Below are 23391 nucleotides of genomic sequence, written 5' to 3' on the forward strand. Positions count from 1 at the left end.
GGATAATCTAGAAGAAATGAACAACTTTCTAGAAAAATACAAACTTCTAAGAATGACCGAGGAAGAAATAGAAAATCTGAACAGAGCAATTACAAGCAATGAAATTAAATTGGTAATCAAAAAAGTATGCAAGAACAAAACTTGCTGACCAGATGGCTTCACTGCTGAATTTTTTTTTTTTTGAGAGGGCATCTCTCATATTTATTGATCAAATGGTTGTTAACAACAATAAATTCAGTATAGGGGGGTCAACGCTCAATGTACAATCATTAATCCATCTCAAGCCTAATTCTCGTCAGTCTCCAATCTTCTGAAGCATAACGAACAAGTTCTTACATGGTGAACGAATTCTTACATAGTGAATAAATTCTTACATGGTGAATAGTACAAGGGCAGTCATCACAGAAACTTTCGGTTTTGATCATGCAATATGACCTATAAACCCTCAGGTCAAATATGAATATTCGTTTGATTTTTGTACTTGATTTATATGTTGATCCCACATTTCTCCTATTATTATTATTACTTTTATTTTTAATAAAATGCTGAAGTGGTAGGTAGATGCAAGATAAAGGTAGAAAACATAGTTTAGTGCTGTAAGAAGGCAAATGTAGATGATCAGATGATCAGGTGTGTGCCTATGGACAAAGTATTAATCCAGGCTAGACAAGGGCAGCAAGACATCCACGGATGCAGAAGATTTCTCTCAAAGCAGGGGCGGTGAGGTTCTGAGCCTCACCTCTGTTGATCCCCAAATTCTCACCTGATGGCCCCCCTGCGACTGTGCCTGTCTTAGGTTGTTCCTCCCTTGAGGAATCTTACCCATCTCTGGCTAACCAGTCATCTTCCGGGGCCATACAGGGAAATGTAAAGTTGGTAAGTGAGAGAGAAGCCATATTGTTTGCAAAGGTTAGCTTTTTACTTCTTTGCACATTTATGCCCTGTGGCTTCTATGCCCAGCACTTGTCTCGAGGTATCTTTACCACCTGGAGGAATTATGATACTTAGTAAATTCGATATGAGGCACGAATTCTATTTAAGGGTTGTCATTAGGAAGGAAGAAGAAAAGCTATAGATGTAGCATATGAAGGAAACTTGGGAGGATTGATTATTTCTTTGACATATCTTCTTGTATAGTACCTTAAGTATGTATAGGTTTTAAACTACTAACTAATTTGCACACACATATTAACATAATAGGAATACGGTGACATAAACAAAGCAAATCTATAATTACCATCCATCTCCAGTGAAGCCAAGAAAACCATTTAGGCACCCTAGGCATTTGTGAAAATTTATCTATGATATGATGGATATTGTCCAACTGTACTTGAACCATCAGACAAATTAAAGCAGCCCATTTCTGGGATCTGTTCACATCCCATATGTTCTTTTAAACGTAGATAGTCTATAGTCATAAGATTTTGGGGTGCTACAACTTGCACCCCTCCCAACTCCTGGTTGAGTTCCAACAGTACAGATCCGGTCAAATTCGTTGTCTCACTGTATGCACATGCCAGCCTAGACATCTCCCTCCTCCTTCTTATGGCAAGTCCAGGAGACGGTGGGCTGGATGCAGCCACAACCGCAGCATCGTCCAGATCCCTGTGGAGGCTTTTTGATGATCATCCCCCGGCACAAGTCCTCCAGAGAGTGCTGATGCCGGAAGCTCCTCCTCATATCGTATCTTAGTTCATTTTCTGGGTATCCAAGCTAGGCCTTGATTTTCTGCGTAGAAACAAACAGACCCTTTGCCCACACTTTGACATGCCCTCTATACCACTGTGCAGAACTCATTGGAGGTCAGCACACTGTAACTGCTTTTTTTTTTTTTTTAATTAAGAGAAAGGAATATTATCAGAAAAGAGTACCTCCATAGCTGATCATCTGACACCCTTTAAGTGATCAACATTAAGGATATTTAAAGCATGCATTGATCTTTGATTTACCAATAGTTTTATCCTGTTAAGGAGTAATCCCCCTTTTCTTTCTTTCTTTCTTTCTTTTTTTTTTTTTTTAAATTTTTAATCTACACTTACCTGAAGAATACTATGTTTACTATGCTCTCCCCTATATCAGGTCCCCCCTAACAACCACATTACGGTTACTGTCCATCAGCTTAGCAAAATGTGGTAGAGTCACTACTTGTCCTCTCTGTGTTGTGCAGCCCACCCTCCCCTTTCTCCCTCCCCCCCATGCATGCTAATCTTAATACCCCCCTTCTTCTTCCCCCCCCCTTATCCCTCCCTGCCCACCCATCCTCCCCAGTTCCTTTCCCTTTGGTACCTGTTAGTCCATTTTTGGGTTCTGTAATTCTGCTGCTGTTTTGTTCCTTCAGTTTTTCCTTTGTTCCTATACTCCTCAGATGAGTGAAATCATTTGGTATTTCTCTTTCTCCGCTTGGCTTATTTCACTGAGCATAATACTCTCCAGCTCCATCCATGTTGCTGCAAATGGTTGAATTTTTCCACTTCTTATGGCTGAGTAGTATTCCATTGTGTATATGTACCACATCTTCTTTATCCATTCATCTACGGATGGACATTTAGGTTGCTTCCAATTCTTGGCTATTGTAAATAGTGCTGCGATAAACATAGGAGTGCATCTGTCTTTCTCAAACTTGATTGCTGCGTTCTTAGGGTAAATTCCTAGGAGTGGAATTCCTGGGTCAAATGGTAGGTCTGTTTTGAGCATTTTGATGCACCTCCATACTGCTTTCCACAATGGTTGAACTAATTTACATTCCCACCAGCAGTGTAGGAGGGTTCCCCGTTCTCAACAGCCTCGCCAACATTTGTTGTTGTTTGTCTTTTGGATGGCAGCTATCCTTACTGGTGTGAGGTGATACCTCATTGTAGTTTTAATTTGCATTTCTCTGATAATTAGCGATGTGGAGCATCTTTTCATGTGTCTCTTGGCCATCTGTATTTCTTTTTTGGAGAACTGTCTGTTCAGTTCCTCTGCCCATTTTTTAATTGGGTTATTTGTTTTTTGTTTGTTGAGGCGTGTGAGCTCTTTATATATTCTGTACGTCAAGCCTTTATCGGATCTGTCATTTTCAAATATATTCTCCCATACTGTAGGGTTCCTTTTTGTTCTATTGATGGTGTCTTTCACTGTACAGAAGCTTTTCAGCTTAATGTAGTCCCACTTGCTCATTTTTGCTGTTGTTTTCCTTGCCCGGGGATATATGTTCAAGAAGAGATCACTCATGTTTATGTCTAAGAGGTTTTTGCCTATGTTTTTTTCCAAGAGTTTAATGGTTTCGTGACTTACATTCAGGTCTTTGATCCATTTTGAGTTTACCTTTTTTTATGGGGTTAGACAATGGTCCAGTTTCATTCTCCTACATGTAGCTGTCCAGTTTTGCCAGCAACATCTGTTGAAGAGACTGTCATTTTGCCATTGTATGTCCATGGCTCCTTTATCAAATATTAATTGACCATATATGTTTGGGTTAATTTCTGAGGTCTCTAATCTGTTCCACTGGTCTGTGGCTCTGTTCTTGTGCCAGTACCAAATTGTCTTGATTACTATGGCTTTGTAGTAGAGCTTGAAGTTGGGGAGTGAGATCCCCCCTACTTTATTCTTCTTTTTCAGGATTGCTTTGGCTATTCGGGGTCTTTGGTGTTTCCATATGAATTTTTGAATTATTTTTTCCAATTCATTGAAGAATGTTGCTGGTAATTTGAGAGGGATTGCATCAAATTTGTATATTGCTTTGGGCAGGACGGCCATTTTGACGATATTAATTCTTCCTAGCCATGAGCATGGGATGAGTTTCCATTTATTAGTGTCCCCTTTAATTTCTCTTAAGAGTGACTTGTAGTTTTCAGAGTATAAGTCTTTCACTTCTTTGGTTAGGTTTATTCCTAGGTATTTTATTCTTTTTGATGCAATGGTGAATGGAATTGTTTTCCTGATTTCTCTTTCTATTGATTCGTTGTTAGTGTATAGGAAAGCTACAGATTTCTGTGTGTTAATTTTGTATCCTGCAACTTTGCTGTATTCCGATATCAGTTCTAGGAGTTTTGGAGTAGAGTCTTTAGGGTTTTTTATGTACAGTATCATATCATCTGCAAATAGTGACAGTTTAACTTCTTCTTTACCAATCTGGATTCCTTGTATTTCTTTGTTTTGTCTGATTGCCATGGATAGGACCTCCAGTACTATGTTAAATAACAGTGGGTAGAGTGAGCATCCCTGTCTGGTTCCCGATCTCAGTGGAAATGCTTTCAGCTTCTCGCTGTTCAGTATAATGCTGGCTGTGGGTTTATCATATATGGCCTTTATTATGTTGAGGTACTTGCCCTCTATTCCCATTTTGCTGAGAGTTTTTATCATGAATGGATGTTGAATTTTGTCAAATGCTTTTTCAGCATCTATGGAGATGATCATGTGGTTTCTGTCTTTCTTTTTGTTGATGTGGTGGATGATGTTGATGGATTTTCGAATGTTGTACCATCCTTGCATCCCTGGGATGAACCCCACTTGGTCATGGTGTATGATCCTTTTGATATACTGTTGAATTCTGTTTGCTAATATTTTATTGAGTATTTTTGCATCTACATTCATCAGGGATATTGGTCTGTAATTTTCTTTTTTGGTGGGGTCTTTGCCTGGTTTTGGTATTAGGGTGATGTTGGCTTCATAGAATGAGTTTGGGAGTATTCCCTCTTCTTCTATTTTGTGGAACACTTTAAGGAGAATTGGTATTATGTCTTCTCTGTGTGTCTGATAAAATTCCGAGGTAAATCCGTCTGGCCCCGGGGTTTTGTTCTTGGGTAGTTTTTTGATTACTGTTTCAATTTCTTTGCTTGTAATTGGTTTGTTTAACTTTTGTGTTTCTTCCTTGGTCAGTCTTGGGAGGTTGTATTTTTCTAGGAAGTTGTCCATTTCTTCTAGGTTTTCCAGCTTGTTGGCATATAGGTTTTCATAGTAGTCTTTAATAATTCTTTGTAGTTCTGTGGAGTCTGTCGTGATTTTTCCATTCTCATTTCTGATTATGTTGATTTGTGTTGACTCTCTTTTTCTCTTAATAAGTTGGGCTAGAGGCTTATCTATTTTGTTTATTTTCTCAAAGAACCAGCTCTTGGTTTCGTTGATTTTTGCTATTGTTTTATTCTTCTCAATTTTGTTTATTTCTTCTCTGATCTTTATTATGTCCCTCCTTCTGCTGACTTTAGGCCTCATTTGTTCTTCTTTTTCCAGTTTTAATAATTGTGATGTTAGACTATTCATTTGGGATTATTCTTCCTTCTTCAAGTGTGCCTGGATTGCTATATACTTTCCTCTTAAGACTGCTTTCGCTGCATCCCACAGAAGTTGGGGCTTAGTGTTGTTGTTGTCATTTGTTTCTATATATTCCTTGATCTCTATTTTGATTTGTTCATTGATCCATTGATTATTTAGTAGCATGTTGTTAAGCCTCCATGTGTTTGTGAGCCTTTTTGTTTTCTTTGTAGAATTTATTTCTACTTTCATACCTTTGTGGTCTGAAAAATTGGTTGGTAGAATTTCAGTATTTTGGAATTTACTGAGGCTCTTTTTGTGAGCTAGTATGTGGTCTATTCTGGAGAATGTTCCATGTGCACTTGAGAAGAATGTATATCCTGTTACTTTTGGATGTAGAGTTCTATAGATGTCTATTAGGTCCATCTGTTCTAGTGTGTTGTTCAGTGCCTGTGTGTCTTTACTTATTTTCTGCCCGGTGGATCTATCCTTTGGGGTGAGTGGTGTGTTGAAGTCTCCTACAATGAATGCATTGCAGTCTATTTCCCTCTTTAGTTCTGGTAGTATTTGCTTCACATATGCTGGTGCTCCTGTATTGGGTGCATATATATTTAGAATGGTTATATCCTCTTGTTGGACTGAGCCCTTTGTCATTATGTAGTGGCCTTCTTTATCTCTTGTTACTTTCTTTGTTTTGAAGTCTATTTTGTCTGATATTAGTACTGCAACCCCTGCTTTCTTCTCACTGTTGTTTGCCTGAAATATGTTTTTCCATCCCTTGACTTTTAGTCTATGCTTATCTTTGGGTTTAAGGTGAGTTTCTTGTAAGCAGCATATAGATGGGTCTTGCTTTTTTATCCATTCTATTACTCTATGTCTTTTGATTGGTGCATTCCGTCCATTTATATTTAGGGTGACTATTGAGAGATATGTACTTATTGCCATTGCAGGCTTTAGATTCGTGGTTACCAAAGGTTCAAGGTTAGCTTCTTTAGTATCTTACTGCCTAACTTAGCTCGCTTATTGAGCTGTTATATACACTGTCTGGAGATTCTTTTCTTCTCTCCCTTCTTATTCCTCCTCCTCCATTCTTCATATGTTGTGTGTTTTGTTCTGTGCTCTTTTTAGGGGTGCTCCCATCTAGAGCAGTCCCTGTAGGATGCCCTGTAGAGGTGGTTTGTGGGAAGCAAATTCCCTCAGCTTTTGCTTGTCTGGGAATTGTTTAATCCCGCCATCATATTTAAATGATAGTCGTGCTGGATACAGTATCCTTGGTTCAAGGCCCTTCTGTTTCATTGCATTAAGTATACCATGCCATTCTCTTCTGGCCTGTAGGGTTTCTGTCGAGAAGTCTGATGTTAGCCTGATGGTTTTTCCTTTATAGGTGACCTTTTTCTCTCTAGCTGCCTTTAAAACTCTTTCCTTGTCCTTGATCCTTGCCATTTTAATTATTATGTGTCTTGGTGTTGTCCTCTTTGGGTCCCTTCTGTTGGGAGTTCTGTGTGCTACTGTGGTCTGAGCCACTATTTCCTCCCCCAGTTTGGGGAACTTTTCAGCAATTATTTCTTCAAAGACACTTTCTATCCCTTTTCCTCTTTCTTCCTCTTCTGGTATCCCTATAATATGAATGTTATTCCTTTTGTATTGGTCACATATTTCTCTTAGTGTTGTTTCATTCCTGGAGATCCTTTTATCTATCTCTATGTCAGCTTCTATATGTTCCTGTTCTCTGGCTTCTATTCCTTCAATGGCCTCTTGCATCTTATCCATTCTGCTTATAAATCCTTCCAGGGATTGTTTCACTTCTGTGATCTCTTTCCTGAGATCTGTGATCTCCTTCCGGACTTCATCCCACTGCTCTTGCATTTTTCTCTGCATCTCATCCCACTGCTCTTGCATTTTTCTCTGCATCTCATCCCATTGCTCTTGCTTTTTTCTCTGCATCTCTGTCAGCATGTTCATGATTTTTATTTTGAATTCTTTTTCAGGAGGACTAGTTAGGTCCGTGTCCTTCTCAGGTGTTGTCTCTGTGATCTTTGTCTGCCTGTAGTTTTGCCTTTTCATGGTGATAGAGATAGTTTGCAGAGCTGGTACAAGTGACCGCTGGAAGAGCTTCCCTTCTTGTTGGTTTGTAGCCTTTTCCTGGGAGAATAGCGACCTCTAGTTGCTTGTGCTGGGCAGCTGTGCGCAGACAGGGCTTCTGCTTCCTGCCCAGTTGCTTTGGGGTTTATCTCCGCTGTTGCTGAGGGCTTGGCCTGGCTGGGGCTGTTCCTCCAAAATGGTGGAGCCCCGTTGGAGGGGGAGCGGCCAGGAGGCTATTTATCTCCGTAAGGGGCCTCTGTGCTCCCTGCTGTCCAGGGGGTTAGAGTGCCCAGAGATCCCCAGATTCCCTGCCTCTGGTCTAAGTGACCTGTCCTGCCCCTTTAAGACTTCCAAAAAGCACTCTCCAAACCAAAACAACAACAGCAACAATGAGAGAGGGAACAGAAAGAAAGAAAAAAAAAAAGGAAAAAAAAAGGAAAAAACAAGCGATTTTTTTTTTTTTTTTTAGTCCTCAGGTGCCAGTCCCAGGCACCCGCTCACTGGTCCTGCTGCCCTGTCTCCCTAGCACCAGGGTCCCTGTCCTTTCAAGGCTTCCAAAAAGCACCCACCCACCGGTCCCGCAGGGAAGGAACGCTCGATATTTTTTGTCCTCAGGCACTGGTCCCAGGCACCCGCTCACCAGTCCCGCCGCCCTGCCTCCCTAGCACTGGGGTCCCTGTCCCTTCAAGGCTTCCAAAAAGCACTTGCCAAAAAGAGAGAAAAAAAGGGGAAAAACGCGCGATTTCTTCCGTCCTCAGGTGCCGGTCTCAGGCACCCACCCACCAGTCCCACAGGGAAAAACGCGGGATATTCTTTGTCCTCAGGTGCCGGTCCCAGGCACCCGCTCACCAGTTCCGCCGCCCTGCCTCCCTAGCACTGGGGTCCCTGTCCCTTTTAGGCTTCCAAAAACCACTCGCAGAAAAGAGGAAAAAAAAGGGGAAAAACGCACGATTTCCTCTGTCCTCAAGTGCCGGTCTCAGGCACCCGCCCGCCGGTCTCGCAGGGAGAAATGCGGGATACTCTTTGTCCTCCGGCGCCGTTCCCAGGCACCTGCTCACCGGTCCCGCCACCCTGCCTCCCCAGCAACGGGGGCCCGTCCCTCTAAGGCTTCCAAAAAGCACTCTCCAAAAAAAAAGAAAAAAACCGCTCCGGTTTCTCTCCACCCGCCGGGAGCCAGGGGGAGGGGCACTCGGGTCCTGCCGGACCGGGGCTTGTATCTTACCCCCTTCGCAAGGTGCTGGGTTCTTGCAGGTGTGGATGTGGTCTGGATGTTGTCCTGTGTCCTGTGGTCTCTATTTTAGGAAGATTTTTCTTTGTTATATTTTCATAGCTCTATGTGTTTTTGGGAGGAGATTTCCACTGCTCTACTCACGCCGCCATCCTGGCTCCTTCACTGCTGAATTTTATCAGACATTTTTAGGAGAATTAATACTCATCCTCCTTAAGGTTTTCCAAAATGTACAAAAGGAGGGAAACCTCCAAACTCATTCTATTAGGCTAGCATCACTCTAATACCAAAACCAGGCAAAAACACCACAAAAAAAGAAAATTACAGACCAATATCCCTGATGAACACAGAGGCAAAAATACTCAACAAAATTTTAGCATACTGAATTAAAAAATACATCAAGAAGATCATACATCATGATCAAGTGGGACTTATTTCAAGGATGCAAAGAGGGTACAATATTCAAAAATCAATCAACTTCATATACCACATCAACAAAAAGGAGAAATATCACATGATGAATCTCCATAATTGCTGAAAAGTCATTTGACAAGATTCAATGTCCATTCTTGATAAAACCTCTCAACAAAATGGGTGTAGAGGGCAAGTACCTCAACCTAATAAAGGCCATATATAACAAACCCACAGCCAACATCATACTTAAGAGTTAAAAGCTGTAAACTATTCCTCTAATATTGGGAACAAGACAAGGATGCCCACTTTCAACACTTTTATTCAACATAGCACTAGAGGTCCTAACCATGGCAATCAGACAACACAAAGAAATAAAAGATTGGCAAGGAAGAAGTTAAACTGTCCCTGTTTGCAGATGCCGTGATACTTTATATGAAACTCCCTAAAGAATCCACTCCAAAAGTACTAGATCTAATATCTAAATTCAGCAAAGTTGCAGAATAGAAAATACATAGAAATCTGTTGCATTCTTATTTACTAACAATGAACTAGTAGAAAGAGAAATCAAGAAAAGAATTCCATTCACAATTGCATCAAAAAGGATAAAATTCCTAGGTATAAACCTAACCAAGAAGTGAAAAACCTTTACCCTGAAATCTAGAAAACATGAGAGAAATTAAAGACATTAATAAAGGGAAATGCATCCCATTCTCATGTGCAGGTGGAATTAATGTTGTCAAAATGGCCATCCTGCCTAAAGCAATCTACAGATTCAATGCAATCCCTATCAAAATACAGATAGCATACTTTAACAAACTAGAACAAATAGTTCTAAAATTCATATGGAAACACAAAAGACCCTGAGTAGCCAAAACAATCCTTAGAAAGAAGAATAAAGTGGGGGGAATTATGTTCCCCAACTTCAACCTCTACTACAAAACCATAGTAATCAACATAATTTTGTACTGGTCAAGAACAGAGCCATAGATCAATGGAATATAATAGAGTCCAGATATAAACCCACACATATATGGCCAATTAATATATAATAAAGGAGTCATTGCTATACAATGGAGAAATGACAGCCTCTTCAACAACTGGTGTTGGCAAAACTGGACAGCTACATGTAAGAGAATGAAAATGGATTATTGTCTAACTCCATACACAGAAGTACACTCGAAATGGATCAAAGACCTCAATGTAAATCATGAAACCATAAAACTCTTTGACGAAAATAAAGGCAAAACTCTCTTGAATGTAAACATGAGCAAGTGTTTCATGAAAACATCTCCTTAAGCAAGAGAAACAAAGGCAAAAAATGAACAAATGGGGCTACATCAAATTAAAAAGATTCTGTACAGTAAAGGCCGCCATCAGTAAAACAAAAAGGCATCCTACAGTATGGGAGAATATATTTGTAAATGACATATCTGAGTATGGGTTAACATTCAAAATATATAAAGAGCTCACATGCCTCAACAACCAAAAATCAAATAACCCAATTAAAAAATGGGCAGAGGATCGGAACGGACATTTCAAAGAAGAAATTCAGATGGCCAACAGGCACATGAAAAGATGCTTCTCATCACTAATTATCAAGTAAATGCAAATGAAAACCACAATGAGATATCACCTCACAGCAGTTAGGTGGCCAACATTCAAAAGATAAGCAACAACAAATATTGGTGAAGATGTGGACAAAGTGGAACCCTCCTACACTGTTGGTGGTAATGCAAAGTAGTCCAACCATTGTGGAAAGCAGTAAGGAAGTTCCTCCAAAAACTAATAAAAAGAAATATTTAACCCAGGATTTCTACTCCAAGGAATTTACCCAAAGAAAACAAAATCCCAGATTCAAAAAGACATATACACCTCTATGTTTATTGCAGTACTATTTACAACAGCCAAGACATGTAAGCAATCTAAGTGTCCATCAGTAGACAAATGGATAAAGAAGAGGTGATAGATATACACAATGGAATATTTGTACACACCTCAGCAATTAACTTTGCTGTTGTTTAGTTTCTGCTTAAGCTTGACTTATAAACAAAACTAATCTCAGAGAAAAGAACAATATGTTTACTGCTTCAGTTTGGTTAATAGCCAAAATGATTCTAATAGGTAGAACAAAGTGTTCATTCATGGAATCTGGTGTTGATGCCAGGGTTCTTGTTCATGGAGCTGTAGAATGAACTTCACAACCACTCAAGGTAGGAGAACAAGGTAGAGGCTTTTATTTAAAGATAAAGTTAAAGGACAGACCTCCTGGCTCATGCCAGGAGGCGACAAGAGAGTGTGTGATATTGTGTTGTCTAGGGATTTTATAGGCAACTGAGGATTTTTGGGAATCAGATAAAGAGCTTAGGGCTGTGGACTTGTTAAGTAGTCCCTGAGTATTTAGAATTAACTTAACAGAAGAAACTTCCTGCTCTGATGATTTCTCCCTGAGATACCAGCGTCTTGGTCTTGGAGCATATGAAACAAAGTTGCCTGCTCAGCCCCCAAGGTGGGCTGAAGTATGGTTTGCTAAAGAGTAAGTTAAGAATCTTACTTCTTAACTTCCTGGGTGTTAAAATGCAATCTTACCTTTAAGGTAGAATCTATCCTGCCTTTTAGTATGTTGTTTACTGCTGTGTGTTCATGCTAAATTAGTTGCCCAGTTTTCAAATCACCTTATCAGATCTGAAGGAGGAAAGACAGCACATAGGCATGGGTCTTTTAGTGTGCTAAAGTGAATCTTACACATGATTACAAATGAATAGCATAATAAAAACATGTGCTAGTCTTCTTTATCTGGGAAATATTAACTGATCTCACTGAAGAATGACCCTAGAACTTAATGTTTAACACAGAGTTGTGGTAGGGGGACTTCCTTGTATGTAGTTACATTGCACTGATTGTAAATATCTTGCTTTGCTTTTTCCAGAGGCCCTCATCCTATTCTAAACATTCCATTGAAAAACAAATACCTACTTTGACAACATTGCTAGAATCACTAACTTCAACACTAATTTCTTTGAAAAATAGAGTTGAATCTCCTCTAGTTAAGGAAAATGATAAACACCTATTTGGTAAAGACCTTTGACAGTAAAAAAAGGGAGCTTGTCCCTACAGCCCCTCCTTTACCTCCATATCAGGAAATTCCGTGTAAGTCAACCGTTCCCATTCCTCAAGTTTCAGTAATAGCTCAATCCATCTTAAATGCGTGAAGAGAGGGGGATATCAATGCTTTCTCACGGCCTATTTCCGCTTCTGCATTTCTTGTCACTGTACAACAAATGCCTGCTAGTGATCAATATCCTCAGGGATATCAGCAGTTCGAATATACTCCCTTATCTTTTAAAGTTATAAAGGACTTGAAACAAGCAGTAACTGTATGGAATGTGATCTAATTATGTTAAAGAGCTATTGCAAGGATTAGCACAAGAATACTGCTTAAGTCCCTATTGCTGGGGTATGTTAGCTAGAACAGTGGCCTTAACCAAAAGAGAAGCTTCAAGCATTAGAGCAATTAATACAAGAATAGCTGTCTGCTGGACATATAGAATAATCTATTAGTCCATGGAATTCTCCTGTTTTTGTTATTAAGATAAAATCAGGAAAATGGAGAATGCTGACAGATTTAAGAAAAATAAACGCTGTTATTCAACCTATGGGTCCTCTACAACATGGACTGCTACAACCCAGTATGATTCCCCTTGATTGGAATATTAAAATAATTGATTTAAAAGATTGCTTTTTCACTATTCCATTACAACCTTCTAATTGTGAAAAATTTGCTTTTACTGTTCCATCTCCCAATAATTATAAACATACTGCTCGATATCAATGGAAAGCTTTAACTCAAGGAATGTTAAATAGCCCTATATTATGCCAATACTTTGTTAATCAACCTTTAGAAAAATTAAGGAGAAAATTTCCTGATTCCCTAATTATTCATTGTATGGATGATATTTTAATTGCTCATAAAAATTTGCCCACCTTGCAAACCCTCTATGAGCAAGCTGTTACAGAATTAACCAATTATGGTCTTATTATTGCTTCTGAAAAGGTACAGGATAGTACTCCATATAATTATTTAGGAAATATAATTGAAAGAACAAAATTCTTCCACAAAAAAATCCAATTAGGAGAGATAGTCTTCTGACTTTAAACGATTTTCAGAAGGTCTTAGGTGATATTAATTGGCTTCACCCTTCTTTAGGAATTCTAGCCTACTCTCTCAAGCACTTATTTGATACTTTGGGAATTCTGTATTAAACAGTTCTAGACAATTGTCACCTCAGGCTGAAAAAGAATTAGAATGGGTAGAAGAATATATGAGAAATAGTTATTTAGATGTATTCATCAATATGATGTTGAGTTATTAGTCTTCCCTTCTGAGCATTCCCCTACTGCTATTTTATGGGAAAAAGGAAAAATTTTAGAATGGATTTTTTTTTACCACATAAGGCATCAAAAAAAATAACTGACATATATAGATAAAGTTTGTCAGTTAATTATTTGTGGGTGCTTACGATTGCCTGCCTTGATTGCACAAATCCCTTCCCAAATTGTTGTTCCCATTACTAACATCCAAATAGCTGACAACTGGAAATTGAATGATAACTGGCAAATAGTCTTTGCTAACTATGTAGGAAATATTAATAATCATTTACCAAAAGACAAACATATTCAATTCCTTAAAAAAACTCAGCAGATTTGTAATGACATTTTTAAAATCGTCCTATCCCCAAAGCTGATACTTGTTGCACAGATGCTAATAAAGAAGGCAAAGCAGGATATAGTGGAAAAACTACAAAAACTGTTCAAATTTCTTATTGCTCAGTACAAAAAGCTGAATTATATGCTGTTATTATGTTATTACAAGATGTTACAAATCCCCTTAATATTGTTACTGACTCACAGTATGCTGAATATATGGTAAAACATATTTACTCTGTTATTCTATTTGATAATGGCACTGAATTATATCAATTATTTTGTACTTTGCAACAATTATTGTATGATAGACTTCATGATCTTTATATTACTCATATCCGAGCACATACCTCCATCCCTGGACAAATGACTAAAGCTAATGAATATATTGATAAGTTACTTATTGGATCCCTATTGACTGCCAAGGCATGGCATGAACAAACTCTTATTAACAGAAAAGGTGCACAAGTTAAATTCCACCTCACTAAAGAACAGGTTGAAAATATTATTGGAGACTGTTGAGAATTAGGCTTGGGGTTGATTAATGATTGTGCATTGAGTCCCCTATACAGAATTTTATTGTTGTTAACAACCATTTGATCAATAATTATGAGAGATGCCCTCTCAAAAAAACTTTTTTTATTTATTAATGCTCTCAGTGTACTCAAATTCAAAGTAAATCTTACACCCCAGGGGTCTATCCAAGAGGATTGCACTCTAATGAACTGTGGCAAATGGATGTTACCCATATACAAGAATTTGGAAAATTATCTTTTGTTCATTGCTCAGTTGTTACATATTCTGTTTTTAGATGGGCTTCTGCACTATCAGGAGAAAGGCTGATAATGTAATTCAACATTTACTAGAAGCTTTTAATGTCATGGGATTACCAGCTAAAATTAAAACAGATAATGCCCCTAGTTTTCTTTTTTCAAAATTACAAAGATTCCTTTCCCAGTGGGATATTAAACATGTTACTGGGATTCCATATAATCCTCAAGGACAGGCAATTATTGAAAGACATAATCGTACATTAAAAGAGATGTTGCTTAAACAAAAAGGGGTATATGGTGGCACAGAAACTCCCCATATGAGAATACATAGGGCATTATTTACCCTGAATTTTTTTAAATTAGACGATGCAGATTTGTCAGCTGCTGACAGACATTGGGTGCGAGAAAAGTCTCCTGAAATAAATCGGCCTGTTTTTTATAAGAATGATATAGGAGAATGGAAATCAGGAATGGTTCAGAGGTGGAGCTGAGGATATGCTTGTGTCATTACAGAAAAAGGAGCAACTGTGTGGATCCTGCTTAAAAAGATAAAACCCAAAAAATGAACAAAAGGCCTCGAATTGATGTTGAACCTCACTTCATGAGATGCAAGCCATGATTATTGGAAGATCCAGATTTCGAGTTCCATTAGCATGAACTCAAAAAGTGAATCCCCCAACATGGGGACAACTAAAAAAGATGACACAGGAAGCTGAAAAAATTATACAACAGACCGGATAAGCTTGGCTGTGATTGGTGTGGTCACCATAGGGGTAAATTCTGCTAATGGCATTAATCATTCATATTGGGCTTACATTCCTAACTCCCCAAACAAGCGAGTTATTTATTGGCTCTCCAAAATGGTCCCAATGTATGTTAATGATTCCAACTGGACTCCTGGTCCTTATGATACTCATGGTCCATTAAGGCCAGGAGAAGAGGGCATAAAAACTGAAAATTATACAGTGGGAGTACAGGGGATACACATTTGTATTGGACATGAATATCATTGCTTGAAAATGCAACCAGCTGCATGGCTATCCATAGTCAAAAATGATACCAATAAAAAATTGCTCCTTCTTCAAGCATCTGGTTTCCACAAAAAAATTAATACAAGTGACATAGCAGATTATCCCCCTGATTTGCCCATCTGCACCCAGTCAATTGTTATGAAAACCAGTGAATGGGTGCACTGAACGAATTGTCAAGGAGAAATAGGTCAGGTTTTACTTAATACTTCCTATGGAAGTGTCATTGATTGGAGCTCTCAGGGCAGGGGCATGACCTAAAATGACATAAATATATTAATAGCACTAATTACACCATTGTCACATCGTCTAATAGACTACTTATTGTCATGGAGGTGGAATGTCTCCTCCTGCCCCACATTTACCTTTTGGGCCCCTGCAATATCACTTATGGAAAATTCCCTCAGCTTTATGGGATCTGATAGCTTGGAAAGGCCATATTTGGAATGATAGTATTACAAAAAGTAGTCAACTGAGTTCTATAAAAAATGAGAGTCATTATATTACAGCCTGTGTCAGATTGCCCTTTTTAAATTATGATTAGTCACACAGCGTGTATAATTCATCTGGGTATTCCATCTCCTGTGTAAATTGTTCATTCTATACTTGTATTAATAACTCTGCTCCTTTTTCCACAAAATATAGTATTTATATTCTTAAGGCTAGAATAGGTCTCTGGCTTCCAGTTCAAATACACCAAAAGTGGCAAGACTCTCCAAGCATGATGCTTCTCCAATATACTATTGACAATCTTCTGAAAAGAACTAAATGAATGATTGGATTAATCATTACAGCTACCTTGGGAATCGTAGCTATAACTGCAACTGCTGCAACCTCTGGAGTCACACTTTAGCAAAGCATTCAGACTGTTAACTTTGTTAATAATTGGCATTCTAATTCATCAAAATTGTGGACCACCCAAAGATGGATAGATAGTGAAATTAATGCACTATTGACTGATTTGCAACAAGCAGTTATCACGCCAGGAGATCTAATTGTTAGTTTGAAACATCAAATTTCTATGAAATGTGATTGAAATACAACTGGATTTTGTGTTACTCTTATACCATATAATCATACTTATTTTCTCGGGGATAATGTAAAAAACATCCGTTAAATCATGGCAACATGACTCAAAAATTATTAAAATTTCAACAGCACATTATTGATACTTTCCAAGAACAATTGCAAGTATTAAGTGGTTCTAATCTACAGGAAAGTATTGCAGATGAAAAAAGTAATCTGGACCCGATAAAGTGTAGCAGTGGTTCCACTGCTACACTTAAAATAATTGTATTATGTTTGTTATTTGTGTTTTGTATAGTCTGGAGAAGAGCTACCCAAAAACATCAACGTGCTCAACAGCAATCAGCAGTCTTCTCATTAATGTTACAAAAGATGCAAGCTAAACAAAAAGGGGGAAATGTAGACCCCCTAGCAATAAACTTTGGTGTAGTTTAGTTTCTGCTTAAGTTTGATTTATGACCAAAACTAATCTACTAGGAAGAACAAAGTGTTGATTTATAGGATCTGGTGTGAGTTATGAACAGTGTGCAACAGAAGCTGCAAACAGTTCTTGTGATCCTTCTGGGCAAACCCAGACAAGGAACATACTGTGAAACTCACATAACCGAATGACTTAACACAATAGGCACATAAAAATCAAATCGAGTTCATGGTTGGTTGATTCATTGAGAAAGTACATTCAATGATTATTAATCAATGATTGTTTTACTGCTTGCTGTAACCTAATAAAGATGCAGGGGCACACTGACTTAGTGCTTAGTCTCCAGAAGAAGTCTAAGCCCTCTGCATTAAACATCATTATGACTTGGTTTCTCATTTTCATGGTCCCCAACTGCAACAAGTATTATTCAGCCATAAGAAGGGAATAAATCCTACCATTTGCAACAACATGGATGGAGATGGAGAGTATTATGCTCAGTGAAATAAGGTAGGCAGAGTAAGACAAGTACCAAATGACTTCACTCATCTGTGGAGCGTAACAGCAAAGCAAAACCTGAAGGAACAAAATAGCGTCAGACTCACAGAACTCAAGAATGGATAGTGGTTACCAAAGGGAAAGAGGGTGGGGTTGGTGGGTGAGAAAGGAGGGAGAAGGGGACTAAGGAGTATTATGATTAACACACATAATATGGGGACATGGGGAAGGCAATATAGCATAGAGAAGACAAGTAGTGACTCTTTAGCATCTTACTATGCTGATGGACAGTGATTGTAATGGGGTAGGTGGTGGGGACTTGGTAATAGGGGAGAATGTAGTAACCACCATGTTGCTCATATGAAACCTTCATAAGATGGTATATCAATGATACCTTAATAAAAAAAGAACACTTAACATGATTTTCCTCTTAACAAGTTTTTAAATATACAATCCCTTATTGCTAACTGTAGGTACCATGCATCTCTGGAACTTTTTCCTCATGTATAACTAATTTTATATCCACTGAATAACAGCTCCCTATATCCTCTTCTCCATTCCCTGGTATCATCATTCTATTGTCCCCTTATATACTTTTGACAATTTTAGATGCATCATGAGAGGAATTTCTACCCAATCTCTGTAAGACCATTGAGATAATGACTCCTTTTCCTTCTGAAATCTCTCTTTCCTTGGTTTTAGTAATAACACTATCCTTTCTCCTGTATCTGAATGTTCTTTCAATGACTCCCTTTTCTCCTCCAACCTCCAAATCTGGATATTTCTCAACACCCGGTGTTTGTCCATCTTCCTTTCTTGTTTTCTATTCTCTCACTTAATACTGTTTTCTATTTCTATGGCTAGTCACTTTTTGGCCTCAATGTAGGTACCTTCCATATTTCTTCTCATGTCTTCACCCACCTTCTGAGTTCCAAACCCACATTATCCAGGGGTCTGCTGGACAGCTCCACATGGATGTCCTGATATCAACTAAAATTCAACATATGCAAAACTGAATTCATCTTCTCACATTATACTATCCATTTAATGCAGTATCAATAAAATACTTAAATGAATTTTTAAGGGTAAGATTGGGGAAAGCTATGAATAAGCAATTCTATATTTCATCAAGAATATAGTCAATAGTTCTGTAACATCTTTCTATGTTCTCAGATATTAACTACAGTACTTGGGGTGAGGATTTCATAATGTATATAGCCGTTGAATCACTATATTGTATATCTGAAACCAATACAATATTGTATAATAACTATACTTCAATTAGAAAATAAATGAATAATATAAAGTTCATCAGTGTGCTACAAGAGCTAAGAGGATCATTAGAGCCCTACCAGATATTTAGATGTTTTATAAAGCCACAGTTACATGTAATCAGATCAATGCAACATAATAAGAAATCCAGAATTTGACCCACATGCACATGTATACATATATGTGTGTATATACATATATACACATACATTTGATAAGAAAAAATTACATTTAAACTCAATACTGGATTATTCAACAAAGAGTGTAGGGGCAACTGGTTACTATTTGGAAAAAATAAATCAGGTATTTTCCATACACATCTTAGAGCAAAATAAATTATAGGTGGAATAAACATCAAGATGTAAAAATGAAACCATAAGGATTCAAGAAGCAAATATAGGGGTATGGTTACATTGCAGTACAAGGAATGACTTTGTAATTATAAGTTCAAAGTTAGAAATAATTAAGGAAAGGACTGGTATGTTTGCCAACATAAAAATTGCAGACAAAAGTTTTAACATTAGAAAACTCCATAAGAAAATGTAAAAGGCAAAAAATAAACTGGAAAATATAATATTAATATCTTGGTTAATAAAATAAAAACAAACAAAATGGGCTAATGCAAGATTCTATCACAGATGCAAAAATACCATATATTGTATGATTCAGTTTATATGAAATGCCTCGGAAAGACAAATTTATATTTTCAGAAAGCAGATCAGTGGTTGCCTGGGTCCGGAGATAGGAGTGCAGTTTGCAAGGTGGCTCAAGAAAATTTTTAAAGTGATGAAAGTATTCTAAAATTAGATTTTGTTGATGGTTGTGGTTGCACAACTTCATAACATGTATTTAAAACATGGAATTCTACATTTATAATGGATGGATTTATGATATGTAAATTACACTGTTGTAAAATTGTTTATTAAAAAACATGTCAGAAGAGAATTGGTTCTATGCTTGAAATCGATGAAACATACCTCTCATGGGCAAATGGTATAATTATGTATTATTATTTGAATTCTTATTTAGTGAAACACTGTGAAACACTCTAAGGATAATCCAGCCTAATTCCCTTGTTTTGCAGATAAGGAAACTTAAGTCTGATGAATTAAATGCTTTATTCAAAGTCATAATCATCTAGTTGAAGATCCAGGACTTGCATCCAGGTTGCTGACTACTAGCCTGGTATAATTACATTATACCATATTCTCTTTCATTACAAGGAACTTATAATGCTCTTACATGAATCCACTAGAATTCTAATAAAATAAAAACAATCATGGACTTAATTATAATTGTGGATTATTGTAATAACAATTTATAAATGTGGGAAATCATTATAATGTTAGATGAAATGTTCCTCATTGTGGTGACTTGATGTGGAAACTGTTCAGGCAGAGGCATTAAAAATCAAAAAAGTAAAATACAACAAATGTTAGTGAGGATCTGTAGAAAAAGGAGCCCTTGTATACCATTGATGGGAATGTAAACTGGTATAGACATTATGGAAAACAGTATGGAAGTTCTTTAAAAAATTAGAAATGGAATTACCATATGACCCAGCAATTTCTTTTTGGGTATGTACCCAAATGAAATGAAATCAGTACCTGAAAGGGTATCTGAACGCTCATATTCATTGTAGCATCATTCACAGTAGTCAGGATATGGAAACAACTTGACTCCATCATCAGATTAATGGATATATAGATTGTGGTGAATACATATACAAGGGAATATTATTCAGACTTAAAAAACGAGATCCTGCTATTTGCAATGATGTGGACGAACCTGGAGGATGTTATGCTAATGAAAATAAGCCAGACACAGAAAGAAAAATACTGCATGATCTCACTTACATGAGGAATTAAAAAAAAAAAGTCAAACAGAAGCAGAGTAGAATAGTAGTTACTGAAGTGGGAAGATGAAGAAAATGGGGAGATATTGGTCAAAGGGTACAAAGTCGCAATTATGTAGGATGAATAAGTAAGGAGATACAATGTACAGCCTGATGATTATAGTTAACAATACTATATCATATACTGGAAATTTTCTAAGACAGTAGATTTCAGGTGCTTTCACCACACACATGAAAGTGAACTATATAAGGAAATGAATGTGTTAATGGACTTGACTGTAGTAATCATTTCACTATGTGTATGTATATTAAAACATGTGCACATTAAATACATATAATTATTAAAAAATAGAATAAAAATAAATCTACTTCTTTTCAAATATTTGACCAAATGTTTTGAGGATTTTAGGTCTGAAGTACAATAAGCTGAAAAGCAAGAAAAATGCATCAAATTTATAAGAGTTATCAGTAGGAGATTCAACATATAAAATACCTTGAGAGCTTCCTTCAGACAAACAGATGGATACTTCATCATTTCTGTCATTATCCTCTCCTACTTCAGTTCCTTCCTCTCCTGGTGTGAGTTCAGACAAAGAACCAGACTCGGGCTGCTCAGAAAAATCAGCAGGGCCTCCTCTTGGAGGAGGAACTTCAATCCCCATTAAACGATATTTCCTTCTTCGATTCCCAATCCAAGTCTTTATAAAAGAAACAGAGGAAGAAGCTTTATAAACCTAGGAAGCTTAGCAGTTCTGGATATTAAAATAATGAATGGATGCTACATAAATATGATTGAAAGAAATAGTTACTAAGAATAATGAAATTTTATTATTACTCAATATGCTAAAATTAAAATATATTTTTATTTTATATATCTTATTAGCAGAAAGATATTTATCTAAATATTAAGTTTCAAACAACTGTCAGTCCATGGCAGTAGGCCTTTTTGTTTTCATTTTTGTTTTTGTTTCTTTCTGCAGAAAATAACCCAGCAAATATTTCAAATGAAGCAGGAATTGGTTCTTTTTTTAAAGGGACCAGGCATACAGTTACAGCCATAGGTCATATCCCATTTCCAATCTTGCTCTTCCTAGGTGAAAATGTGCCTTCTATTAATTTTCTTTGTCTCCATAATAGTTACCTGCATATTTCAAGCATTCTAAAATTTAATCTTACTAGATTTAGAACTAATCTTTTTGTATTAAAACAGTTTTAAAGTAACAGGAAGTGGCAACAGTAGGTTTCCTTTACTCTGTTTCCTTCAATTTACATTTTACATAATTACAGTGCAATAACAAAAACAGGAAATTTATAATTTACAATATGCATGCACAATTCTATGGTCCTTTATTACACCATTCTTCTTCCCCTTCTTCCCACTATCCCCAACCCCTGGAACCACTAATCTGTTTCCCACTTCTGTAAGTGTAATTTTGAGAATATAAATATTATATAAATGAAGGGATGCAGCATGTGATGTTTTGAAATTGGCTTTTTTCATTCAGCATAGTTTTCTGATTATTTATTCAAGTTGCATGTACCAATAGTTCATTCCTTTTATCAATCAGTATTATTCGATGATATTTATGTACCATTTTCTTCCATTTTCTTTGCAATATTTGTTTAACCATTCACTTACTGAAGGACATATGGGTTGTTTCCAATTTTTAGCTATTACATATATGCTTCTTTGAGCAGTCATACACAGGTTTTTGTGTGATACAAGTTCTCATTTTTCTAGGATAAATGCCTAAGAGTACAATTGCTGGGTCATATGCTAATTATGTGCTTAGTTTTATAAGAAACTGCCAGATTGTTTCCAGAAAAGTACCACTTTACATCCCTACCAATGATGTATGAGAGATCCAGTTTCTTGGCATTCTTGCCAGCATTTGGTATTGTCAGAAATTCTTTTTAAAATTCTGGCTGTTCTCATTGGTGCGTGTAGTGATTGATCATCAGGTTCTTAATTTCTCCAATGGCTAGTGATGTTGAAAATACGTTCATATATTTATTTACCATCCATATATTCTCTTCAGTGAAATGTCTCTTCATGTCTTTTGCTCATTTTCTAATTGTGTTTTTCTAATGTTGAGTTTGAGAATCCTTATATATTCTAGATAATGAGTTTTTGTCAGATATGTGGTTTCGCAAATATTTCTCCCATTCTATAGATTGCATTTTAAACATCCTGGTGTTGCAGAACAGAAGTTTTTAATTCTGATAAAGTCCAAGCTATTATTTTTTTCTTCTAAAGATTATGGTTTTAGTGCCATTTCAAAGATTTCCTCACCAACCCTTCTAGATCCTGAAGACTTTTCCCTGTTATCTTCTAAAAGCATTATAGTTTTATTTTTTACCTTTAAATCTATGGTCCATTTTGAGTTCATTTTTGTGTAAGGTGTGAGATTTAGGTCAAAGTTCATTTATGTTTTCCTATAGATATCAAATTTTCGAACACCATTCCTTGAAAAGCTTCCTCCATTGAATTGCTATGGCATCTGTCAAAAATCAGCCAAATTGACCACACTGTTGTAGGGCTATTTCTGGGTTCTCTATTCTGTTCCACTGTTCTATATGTTTTATCCTTCTGTAAATGCCACACAATCTAGATTAGCATAGCTATATAATAATTTTTGAAATTGGGTAGATAGATTTTTTTCACTTTATTTTTTTCCCAGGATTGTTTCAGCTATACTAGCGTATTTCCTTTGCAAATGAATTTTACAATTACCTTGTCTACATCAACAAAAAATCTTACTGGGACTTTTGTAGGAATTATGTTAAAACTGTAAATCAATTTGGAGAGAATTTACATTTTTACTATGTTGAATCTTCCAGTCCATGAACAAAGAATGTCTCTC

General features: G+C 36.9%; 1 protein-coding gene across 2 annotated transcripts in view; it reads right to left on the minus strand.

Annotated features, from left to right (window-relative positions):
- HDX (highly divergent homeobox) overlaps window positions 1-23391 on the minus strand; it is a 288979-nt gene that overhangs the window by 49910 nt on the left and 215678 nt on the right. For both annotated transcript variants that reach the window (XM_073227782.1, XM_037004817.2), the window contains one exon: window positions 21021-21225. In XM_073227782.1, the coding sequence (XP_073083883.1) occupies window positions 21021-21225 (205 nt within the window). The remainder of the gene's footprint in view (window positions 1-21020; window positions 21226-23391) is intronic.

Source organism: Manis javanica, chromosome X (genome assembly GCF_040802235.1).
Source record: "Manis javanica isolate MJ-LG chromosome X, MJ_LKY, whole genome shotgun sequence".
In the NCBI taxonomy this organism is placed as follows: Eukaryota; Metazoa; Chordata; class Mammalia; order Pholidota; family Manidae; genus Manis; species Manis javanica.